Source organism: Sander lucioperca, chromosome 24 (genome assembly GCF_008315115.2).
Source record: "Sander lucioperca isolate FBNREF2018 chromosome 24, SLUC_FBN_1.2, whole genome shotgun sequence".
Classification (NCBI taxonomy): Eukaryota; Metazoa; Chordata; class Actinopteri; order Perciformes; family Percidae; genus Sander; species Sander lucioperca.
The window spans coordinates 2,121,987-2,134,004 of NC_050196.1; the positions used below are offsets into that span (position 1 = coordinate 2,121,987).

At 45.2% G+C, this 12,018-nt stretch overlaps 1 protein-coding gene across 5 annotated transcripts in view; it reads left to right on the forward strand.

Annotated features, from left to right (window-relative positions):
* The window catches only part of zeb2b (zinc finger E-box binding homeobox 2b), a 107,985-nt gene that overhangs the window by 76,335 nt on the left and 19,632 nt on the right, over positions 1-12,018 (forward strand). For 3 of the 5 annotated variants that reach the window (XM_031297790.2, XM_031297789.2, XM_031297793.2), the window contains exon 3: positions 7,757-8,011. In XM_031297790.2, the coding sequence (XP_031153650.1) occupies positions 7,757-8,011 (255 nt within the window). The remainder of the gene's footprint in view (positions 1-7,756; positions 8,012-12,018) is intronic. The other 2 variants (XM_031297791.2, XM_031297795.2) reach the window with 1 other exon arrangement.

Genomic DNA, 12,018 nt, shown 5'->3' on the forward strand with positions numbered 1-12,018 from the left:
ATCTGTGTTTTTCGACTCTATTTTAACGTGCAGGTGCTCTTGTCATAGTATAGTTGCTGCTTCTCCTGCTGCATCTCCTTCTTTACAATTTACATGTATACATCAGCACACACACACACAAAGCCTCGCAAATTTCAAATAGTTTAAAGCACTCGCTGCATTCATTCAGCTCGGAGCATAAAAAGGGTCTTTATAGTGGAAGGGGAAATTAGTGATGGTCTCTCTAATGTGTGTGAGAAGCACCGCTTTGCCTGCGACGACTCCAAAACTGGAAGCAGTTCACCCAGCAAACGTTTTCTTTTTTCCCCCCCTCTGTGTGTGTGTGTGTGTGTGTGTGTGTGTGTGTGTGTGTGTGTGTGTGTGTGTGTGTGTGTGTGTGTGTGTGTGTGTGTGTGTGTGTGTGTTTGGTTAGTTACAGTAATTACGGCCCAATAACTGACAGCCAAAACCAGGCAAGGAGAAAGTAGAAGGGGGCTGTTTTTCCTCAGCCGTGCGCAGCCTCGCTGCCGAACATCTGCTGAGAGATTTGCATATTAATTAACCCATATTAACTCTAATTATTCTGGGAAATTATCAAATAAATTAAATTTTCTAATTTTAACCGTTTCTCCCCCCCCCCCACCACCACCTTTTTCCCGTTGCTTGACGTGTGTCAGGGTAACATCGGGGAAGCAAAGGGAAAGCTCACCTGAGCCGGAATTAAAAATAAGATATATATTTATATATATATATATTCTCCACACACACACACACACACACACACACACACTTACAGCTCCTCCCCCTTCCCTACCAACATCTCCCCTCCTCTGTTCTTCTTCTCTGAAAATCTCCCTCCCACTCTCCTGGCCTGGGAGTCCTGAGGGCAGCCAGGGGAAGCTTTTGTGTGTCTTTTTTATTCTTCTTCTTTGGCTTGTGTGATGAGGAGGAGGCAGAGGAGGGAGGGGGTGGGGGGGGGAGGTTTACTCCGAACATTTGTTGGAGGCAGGAACATGTGTGAACTGGGGGAGGATGAGGAGGAGGAGGAGGGGAAGGGGGGGCACAGATGGTGAATCCATGCAGGACCCGGCAAAGGTGGGAGCCTCTGAGCTGTTGAGCAAACCTTGCAGCTTTTCTTCTTCTCGCTGCCTCTCTCCCTCTCTCCCTCCCCAGCCTGTTGCTCGGGCCTCCTCGGCAAATAAATGGGACTTTAATTGAATTAGAGTCAGCGCTGCTGCAAGGGGTCTCCTCCGCGGACAAAAAAAAAAAAAACCCACCGGCGGCCGTTTTGACGGATGCGTGGCGACACGCTGGGAAGTTTGGCCGTCAACACACACAATCAAAGACTCATCAAATGAAAGAGGGAATCACCAAGGTGTGATATAGGCGACTTTGGAAAAGGTCTACATTTCTCCATTTTTGCTTTGTGGTTCAGTTGTAAATGTTGGATTAACTGGCTGTTGACCCCGTGGATGCATCTAGAAGGACTGTAGATCTGCAGCTTCACACTACTTTGGTTTTCACACTCATGACATGAGAATATAATCCTGGAAAACATCAAATATTCAGGCTTTGATTTACCTTATAGCTTGGTTTTGGTTATTAATGTGAATTATGGGCCTTCTCACCATGTCGATGCTCGCAGAGAGACTTATTTTACTGTTAAACATTCAGTTATTTTCATTAAAAGCATCTCTTAAAACACCTAAAAGTGTAAAAACCTCCTTGTCCTCAACAACTCATATCAGTCAAACACACTCACTTCACTTTCCAGCCCCCCCCCCCCTATAGACATATGCACACACACGCACACACTGCCCAGACAGACACACAAACACACACACACACACTCCCAGGTTCCGTTTACACTTCACTGAGTTTTCACCATTCATCGTCTCTCCCAAGTCGCCCCCCTCCCCTCCCCTGGCCCTCACCCCTCACTCTCTCTCTGTCTCTTTTCAGGGGCTTTTGTTTGCCCTCTGCCACCGTCCTTTCACCGACTTGGCCCCGATTTGCCCCTTGTGCTCGATCGCACCATTATACTGAGACAAGATAGCACAGAATATCCAAACATGTCTGCTATTCTTTTGTCTGGCGTGACTTGGGTTCACTCCTAGACGCCACTAGTGTTCCCTGTCCTACCTAAAGATTAGTTTTTTGTTTTTACGTGGAAGACGTATAATCTTTCGAAGGTTCTCTCTAGTTGGATCAAAACAGTTATTTGAGGTGAACTGCAAGCCTTTAAAATGAAGTTAGTCTTGTGATTTCATCGGAATTCTCATCTCACAGTCTCTTAAAAAGCTAAATAGATGAATTAGTTTGGGTGTCTCAGTCAATGGTCATTTACTACCGAGCATTTTTAATGGAATGTTTTACCTCTTCATGGTGGTGTTTTGGATGAGCATCTGTATGTTTTTCAAATTCAGGCTCATACGAGAATGGATCTAGAAATATAGAAAATGTGTAAAAGCGAAAAAGATGGTTGCAAAAAGAGAAAGAAAACCATGTAAAAGAATGAGTTGCTGATGTAAAAACGAGGCAGATGTAGTGAAAGAGGTGTGAGGTTTCCATCACACAGGAGTAAGACTTACCCGGGGAAGTGTTTAAACTGTTGCAGACAGGAACAAAGGCAGACGAAAGGTCATCATAAGAATCCGCTACCGCTGGCCGTAGCCATGAGGCAGCGACCTCGCTTGCACCTTAATGCCCTCCCGCCGACAAACACACACACACACACACACAGACTAATAGAGCACTTCTGCTTCCCCATCTCCCTCGCAGCCATCCAGGTGATCCGCTTGGCTCACATTCATGAGACAGGGAGCGAGCGTGAGCAGTTATCGTCCAATAGGGAGAATGTCCTGGCTCATTATCGGCGTAGGAGGCCGAGCGTGTCACCTGGAGCTAAGCCCCGACACTCGGCTAAAAAAAAGTCAGCCGGGGTTAGCGCGAGAGAGCGCAAAACGTGGGTGTTAGTCATTCCCCCTGTAGTGATCACCTCCACCGTTGGCCCGCCGAAACAGAAAGAGTTCTCTCTCTATCTCTCTCTCTCTCTCTTTCTCCAGCTCTCGAGCAGGAAAGGGCTTTGAGTGCAGCCTCCTCCGGGCACTGGACGACTACTTGGGGATCGTTAAATAGATGTGATTATACATGTTAGCATTGTCAAATGGTTTTCCTGGGCAGAGTGCGTGTGGAACACCTCCAAACTTGGCTTTCACGGTTGTGGAAGAGAGGGTTTGTCCAGTTGCAATGGGTTCCAAATTGGAGCAGTAGTTTTCCCTTTCTCACCTTTCTGTACATACCTACAGTCAAGGGCGTGACTTTGGGTTCAACATTGGGGTGGGGGGGGGGGGGTTGAGATGTCCACTTTTGGGCAAAATTGAAATTTATAGCGTCAAACACTTCATTTTCAGGCAACAATTTGTGCCTTTGTCTGCATCACTTGCCTTTATTTATGTAAAGGAAATTATAGTAGATATTTGGGTGGGTTGCACTGGTCAGTTTAGATTATTAGGAGGGTTGTAACCCCCCCCTTTACCTCCCTCTCTAGTGGCTAAGAACTGGACGCTTCATTTAACCACAATGCGTGACTAAATATCTGGGTTATAAAACCCCTCGAAACTTTTGGAGAATTTCATTTGACACTTTTTAAAACCAGGTATTTACTACATTCCAGAAGTTTGACCGAATTGCCTCTAGAGGACCTAAAAAGTGTGTGTGTGACACAAGCTCATTTTCGGATTTCATCTTGAAAGAAATTCCACGCATACATACGTGCAAACAGATGCACCGGGTCAACATCAAAGGCACAAGTTGGTGGCGGCGTATTCCTGCGAGTGACTCTGGGTGTCTTTGAATGCAGCATGTGCTCAGACAACTGTTGTCAAAAAGCACACACGGAGCGAGTTATATATTGGTTTAGCTGGAGTCCATTATGACTCCTAACATTCAAGGCCTTTTCTTTTTCTTTTCTTTATTTTATCACCGGAGCCATTTGTTCGCTGCCATTTCGTAATTTTTTGATTTTGGAGTTTGTTTTCCGGCGCTAAATTAATTCGGCCGGCTTCTCAGTATCTGCAGAACTCGACTGGCGCGGCTGAAGAATGGCATGTGCCATTGTTTTTCTTTTCTTCTTTATTTATCTTCCTCAAAGAAAATGATGAGACTCCAATAAGACTTTCTCCCTTTGCACTCTGGGTCTCTCTGCTGTCACTGCTGATGCTTCTAGCCGTCCTAATCAATATACAATATTCCTCTCCTCTCTATACTTTTTTTTGTGAGTGACAGAATAATGCCGGGCCTGTGAGAAGGGTTATGTCAGATAGTTTAAAACCTGATATTTAACAAGAATTGCGCTTGTTAAATGTGTCATTTTAATTATCTGCAAAACGCAAGTCAAAGAAGCGCCCTTTTATTTATTTATTTTTTTTACCTTAAAGGTAGGAGAGATTTGTTTGTTTTTTTTTAAAAGGAGAAGAAAGCAATATCAAACAGGTAGCACGAGTTTGTAAAAACGTCAGCCATGATTGCTTTTGTCAAGGATGACACTTAAGGTAAGAAAAGGAGAGGAGAGGCTTTTGAGGAGTAAACATCTTTTCTTTGTCTTTCTCTCTTCTCAGCAACACAAAAGGCTGATTAGGAGCGAGGTTCGGCCGGCGGTGGGGGCGAAATAACTGCCTGCGAAATATTAGTAGGTTAGAATTACTTTGTTGCGTGACACAATACCAATAGATGCTTGGCGCTCGGAGAGGGAGAGGCTCTTGTCAGCGGTGGCACCTAAACAATGGTGGCTTTCTTTGACGTTAATGCTGCGGGTTTGACTTTGACGAGCGCCCCCACTGTCATTTTGCCTTCTCGGAGGTACTATACGTTGAATGGCGAGGAGACAGCTGACGTTCGGAGAAGATTGCGTCTACTGTAGCTTTTCAGAGACAGTTCAACGCCCCCCCCGTGCTTAAAAAAATGTTCAGAAACTTAAGAACAAGACGTCGCAAGCAATCAGAAAAGAAGGAGAAAAAAAACCCAGCAAGAGACAGAAAAAATGGTTGACAAAGAATAGAAATGAAAGCTCCACTTTTGCTTCTCCAGGATTTACTTTTGAAGACCCCTAAATTCTCAATCATGCCCCGAAAAGTTTGCTTTGCCCCAGAAGCTCCACTCAAATGCCGCATTCCCTCAATCCCTGTGTGGGAGTATTGCAAGTCAGACCGGTGTGCGTTGCCGCGGTGGATGTGTTGCTAAACAAAAAGAGAAGCTCCCTCGCTCCTTTTATTGGGGAAGAATGGGCCCTTTAAAACCTGTCCAGCCTTAGATAATTTCATTCAGCCAGCCCCTGCTCCACCGTCATTGAATCTGCATCCCGAGATCAGGTTCACAGCGACGGGTTGATAGCTTCCCAAGCCTCTTGGCCTTTTGTTCTACCAGCCCCGCGCTCGCGGCTGCCCCTCCCCTACTCCTCTGCACGTTGGGGGGACACAGAGCTGATGGGACATTGCTGAGAAAAAGTTCAAAACCTCAGGGGTCAATGGGCCACAAATTCCCCCCAAAAAACTAGATCATTTTGTTGTTTTGAAGGGCCGTTGATTTGAGAGAAGTTTGACCGTTTCGGTGTTTCAATTAGGGATATGTTGAGTTAAACAGGTAAAGGCTTTCCTCTCTTAAATAAAATAAATATATAACTTTTCAGGCAAAGGCACAATATCAATTGTACCAAGGTAGATGTGGACCACCCAGGAATTCTCTCCGCTCCTGGGTTTTCCAGCCTCGGTTGCCTTTTTTGTCATCTCCAAGGAGCATTACTGAGTCTGAACTTGCCTAAACCCTTGTGATCACACCTCTTGAAAAAGGTTTTGTTTCTTCTGTCGATTGGTATTCGAGGCAGGTCACCGCACTCCCACCCTCCTCCTCCTCCTCCTCCTCCTCCCCCGTCCTGCCGGCCAGCATGCCTGCCACCCTCCTCGCCCCATGCCTCCCCTCCCACGTTTGAAAGCCCTGTTTTCATTTTAATTTGCACCTGTTGTGCAGTTGTTCGCTGAAGGCGAGTGCAGACCGGTCAATCGTACGGAGACGTGTTAGGAGGAGATGTGGGGAGGCTTATCTTTTGATATGTATAATGTCCTCAGAAAATGTCATGCATGGACTTCATCTGGTCCGCTCTTGATTTGATTCTGAGAAAGGTTCAAGAGGCAGGGACACTTTTCAGGCCTCAGTAGGCCAAAATATGGCACATAAGATGTTGTAATTAAGCTTTGTCGATGACACAATGCGAGGCATTCTGCACCCTGTAAACTATTCATATAACATTCTCCAAGCCATTAGATTTAAATGTGTTGATTTTCCACCAAAGACTTATGAGCCTGCTGCAGCTTTTTTAAATTGCTCAGGAACATGAATTTTCAACTAAAGCACAATAATAATACATTTTAAAAAAAGCCTCCACCTCTTCACGATGGTGGCTCAAAGTCTGGGTCCTCCCATGATTGGCTCTCACCGCAGAACATTCTTGCACGAGCTGCCAATGAGGTGTGTCCCCATGCGTTGCCATGTTCCTGGCTCAGCCTAGCGCTCCATCTGCACTCCTCCAAAAAGTCTTCTGACTTCCCTTTTCTGCCACAATTTACGCTGCGGCGAGCATGCGCCGAGAAACCTGCCGATGCTGGCGACTAATTTGCACGCGAGCCACCTTTTGATTAAGTTCACAGCCCTTATTTACAGGCCGTCTATTTTAAGAAAAGCAGGCATATGTCTGGGACCTGAGTGTTGTGGAAGCGGGGCGGGCCCCGCTGATGCTGCTCTGGAGTTTGGAGTGTGTGTGAGGGTGTGTGTGTGCGTGTGGTATGTATGTCAGCCTACCTCTTTGAATGTGTGCACTCGATAGGCCCTCAAGACCCTGTCGTATCTATATTTTCACATATTAGGAAACCTCTATGTTCTTGTTCATGGTTCACTGGCAATGCAAATGTGAAGAAGACATCCGAAGGGGTACATGTGATGCATAATCTAAATTACTATAGGTTAAGCCTTTTTGTATGCACAGCAGCGACATTTGTAATATTGCATGTGCTATGTGAAGCATCTCAATCGTGACGGATATGCTGCGGGGCAGAGCCGGTCCTGAAAGGTGCAGCTCGTTGGCATCCGAGGCATGTGAGCAGGACTGAAAATTAGTGGCTATTTTGGCCCCCGCCTCTCCTCGACAGCTGTCTGTCCACCGCTGCGGTTCAGTCACAGATTCCAGCCGCGGATGCTGTAATTGGGGTGTAACCCACAAAAAAAAAAGAAAAGATGAGCCTACGCCTTGGACCGAGCAGTGATGTGGGGTGACCTTTTTTTAATCTGGGAATAAACCTTCAATTTCCAAAAACAAGTCGAAATCCCTTTTTCAGATTCCTCTGTCATTTATGTTTAGAGTTGAATCACTCGGCTGACACTTGTATGCAAGTTCCAAAGTAGTTTAGAAAGTGTAAAGGATCCAAACACTAGTTTAATTTAGAATAAAACAGCAGATTTTATATAATATAATAACCAGTAACTAAAGCTGTAACAGATGAATGTAGTGGAGTAAAAAGTACAATATTTCTCTCTGAAATGTAGCGGAGTAGAAGTAGAAAGTGGCATGAAAAGAAAAGACTCAAGTAAAGTACAAGTACCTCAACACTTGGACTTAAGGACAGTACTGAAGTAAATGTACTTAGTTACATTCCACCACATTATCTCTCTGCAGCCCTGTCCCTAAAACTCTCCTATGCTGACCCTTTCTTTTTGTGTCTCTGTGTTACAGCTCTGAACTACGAGAATGTGGTGGAGACGGGCTCGGAGACGGAGGAGGAGGACAAGCTGCCGGTGTCCGAGGAAGACCCCCTGCTCAACGGCACAGGCAGCCCGGCCAGCCTCACCAACCCGGAGGCCTCGCCGCGGGCCGAGAGCCACGGCCTGCTGACCAAGGAGGAGGAGGACGACGAGATGCGGGACAGCGGCGTGGAGCACATCTGGCCCGACAACGACATGCTGAGCGCCTCGGTCGACGGTACTGGTGAGTAGGGCTAACCCTAACCCTAACCCTAACCCTGCTGCACAAAATGTACGTTTCCTAGTCATTACAGTTAGGATTTGACTTTCAAAATAAGAGGAGAATAAGCATGACAGATGCCATGGTGGGCCAAAACAAATGGAGGATGGGCCAAACGTGGCCGCTGGCCCCAAAATTGGGTGGCCTTGCCCTAAAGGGACATGGGGAATTATTAATTTTTTTATTGTGCTCACCCGAAACCAATCTAAAGCTAGCAAAATGTTGCTTATGAAGTACTGTCAGTACGTTATGTGGCTAGAGTTAAATTCACAACATGAAATCGGTCAACAGTAACCTTAGCATCTTTAAGTTTGTTGATGACACGATCAGGAACTTTTTGTTGCGTTTTCAGGAAGATGAATGCCTCCTTTTTCATTTCTGAGTTCTGAAAGAGAATGTTTCCGCTCGTAATGTCAAATATATTCTAAATGGTACAGTGTCCAGAATAACCTTATTTCTTTCATATTTCTCACAGATCTTGCACTATAAAAAAACTCTTCTCTCGTTTGTTCTATGTGCTCTACCAGATGTGTGGGGTTTTCAGGTGAGCTGTCAATCCCAGAAGCTACCGCTAAGCTGACTCTCGGATACGTTACTGCGAATGTGTGCACATCCTGCCACTCGTGGTACGGTCTTATGCCGTAAACCCCACCCCATCTGGTGCCCGAGTAGACTTAAACAAACCCCGCGAAGCGTTGGGCAAACACGACTTGAGCCAGGTCTGACGGCGAAGCCCCGATGATGCTCCCTCGGCTGACAGACGTGATAAACAGTTTCTCTGTGGGAGCGACAGAGACCATTTGGTTCACGCTTAGAGAAAAGTCCCGCTCTGAGCCAAACAACGGAAACTATTTACTGTAAGGTATAACCCCAAAAAAAAACCGCGTGCCAGCTGCAGAAAATGGAACGCACCGGGAGTTGAGAATGTGGTTGATGCGAGTTATTGGTTCAGTCTGCAGATTCTGCAGGAGATGCAGGACTCAAACTGTATCAGTGTTCACCTCTCCTCCCTAACCAGCTGCTTAATCCCAGGCAAGTCATACCTTCACCAAAACTTGAGTGACTTATCGTCTTTTTGTTGAGCAACTCAGATTGCAAGGGAGGGGGGGGCCCAGTCACGGATGCTTGAAAGATAAATACTTTTAATTAGGGGGCAGGGTATGATCATTAAAGGAAGCCAGACTGCTGCGAAAAGTCATTAACAATCTTAAATGAAATTTTTATTTTTATGATAGCCATTTACATGTATAATAAGAGTCAATGATTCTTGGAAGCATGCGACAGGAACAGAGTATGGCGAGAAGTCATGTAAGACAGCCAATTTAAATGAGCTGGGCTCCGCTATTCATTTCTGCTAATGAACTAGCTGTGCACGCTGCCGAAAAACGGGGGAACGTTCAGCAGTCTTAAATTTTAATATGGGGGGTGGGGAAGGAATTGCACATTTATTAGGGACGGGGAAAAAAAAACTTAGTGGGTATCAACATTTGCTTCTCCTAAATAACAGTTCATATTGGCTCCTTAAGGCGGGGAGAAAGAGAAGACGGTTTGGTAAATAAATCAAGATAAAGGATAAACAAGCTGTCGTTGCATACGGTAATTGTTTATTTGATAAAGACCCGCGGTGCCATAATGTCTGTAATTCAACTATGTTGCAATTCCCAGATAATATGCTTCTTGTGTGATAAAGTGGCTGACATATTTCGGAGAGCAAGTCAAGTTCATTAGAGCGTTTGGGAGTCTCTTTCCCAATCTTTTGCGGGTGCTGTGTTTCCCAGCCTGTTTTTTTTTTTTTTTTTTTTTTTTTTTTCTTCTTCCTCGGTGCCTAAGTGTCTACAGTGATACCTCAGCACATAACTTAGGCCTGAGATAAGTTAGCGCCCCCCCACCCCCCCTCCTTCCTACTCAGACTGATTTGGTCGTCACTCCCTTATCGGGAGTTTGTACACAGGTCTTGGAAGTGCGAGTGAATGCAGTGTCTTTTAGATGTTTTGGGAAAGTGCAGTAAAAGTATGGAGAAATGTCGCTCCCCAAAAACCACAGAGAGACACTCTGAAGACTCATTGCATGTGTCGTGATGCTTTAAAAAGTGTCTTTAGCAATGGAGCAACACAGCCTGGATCATTTTTCCGAGCCAGAACTATTGCATGTAAGACAGAGAAGTGAGAACAGAAAGTGTATCGCCGAGCCTCTTTCTGATTCCAGGGCACAATCAGTGTCTTGTGTCTGGCGTTGTCCTTGACATTCCTTCATCCCACAGCGAGGCTGGACGCAATGTGCTGGAAAGCATGACATCATTATCACTGACAGACATTTTCAAATAAATCACCTGCGTTTCTCCCTTTGCCCTTTTTAAACTTCTCTCCAGGGCGTCGGAAGGATTTCTGACTTAACGTTGCAGCAATCACAGGCTGTTGAAATCCACTTTTTCCCCCCCCCATCATGTTCGCTGCAGTATCGAAGCGCTCAATAAGACACAGACACATTCATTTTATGACTTTTTATTATTTATTTTTTTTCGAAATGTGTCCGTCTATGATTTGGTAAAACAGTGGTTCTTGTTTTCTTCGCACGTTTATCAAGTTTTGGAGTTATTAATTTGCCATTTAAACACCTAGTGCATCCAGGAAAAAAAAAAACACTGTATTCTTTGGCTAAGATTTGAAGGCATGGAACATTGACACCAAATGTCTGCTATTGACAACTTTAGTGTAAAAATACCAGAGATGGCATCAGTTTTAATTAAAGCTTGTTTTGTGTCTTGAGATTCTGAAGCCATTGTGCGCGTACCAGACCCATTCAGGAGGAATGAGGTCAAACGCACAAAAGGCAGAAACTTTGAAGCGACTGCGGTGACCGGCCATAAAAATAGGAATGTTTTCAAAATAAACAGCATCAGAGCTGCTATGAAAATAGGTGGAATTACGGTCTGGCCAAGGTATTCGGGACTCCTCCTGAGTCAAACCTCAACATGGCTCTGCGAGGAGGTGTGTACCTTACTGCCTCACGTCCTCTGTGATTTACCACTGACAAAACACACTTTTCCAGCATTTAGTGGACAGGATTCATCCAAAATGCTTTCCACTACCAAAAATAGGCACATATTTGTGGCATAAATGACTCCAGAAGAAATAAAATCCCTCTTCTTCCCTTGTACTTTTCATATGTTGTGAAAACTTTGAGACACTCAACGAGGAAAAGTTATGAAATTGGCCATGTCTTATACACTCTGTGTGTGTGTGTGTGTGTGTGTGTGTGTGTGTGTGTGTAAAAAAAAAGAGGCTTTTCAGCAGCAACATTAGTGCCTTTTTCTTACTATAGAACGATCCAGGCAACCACAGTGACACTTTGTCCCATTTGAATGGAGCCCAGGACTTATACGTGTGTGTGTGTGTGTGTGTGTGTGTGTGTGTGTGTGTGTGTGTGCGCCAGAGGCCGCAGCAGTGAGGTGTAAGTGGTATTAGTCTACCTCCTACTGGAGGCAGCCGTCCCTCCCTTCAGACCACAGATAACAAGAGTTGTCCAAGGTAAATAGGGGAGAGTGGAGGGCCAGTAAATCCCACCGGTCATCCCCTTGCGTCAGACCAAAAGTATGCAGCCAAATGTGATTACCCAAAGCAAACACAGTGCCTACGAGGACACGCAAATGCAAGGGAGTTTTGACCGTGTTCAGCGTGAAAGATATGATACTAGAGGGTTTCTTCTTCTTTTTAATCGGTTTTGTTTTGTCACTTCTTAATTTATGTATGTTTAAAAGCCATTCATTTTCTCATACTGCCACTGTGGTTTGGATGCTGTTTGGCAGCAATCAAATGTACATGGGGGGAAAAAGAAGAAAAAAAAACTCCTCGCGAGGGGAAAGTTAAACTAGGACATGCCCCATCCAGAAGAGTCTGTCATTATTCTGTGAAGCCATTGACAAGGGTAGTTATCATTTCACCGCCGGAGCCACATCTTTAATTTCGAGAAAA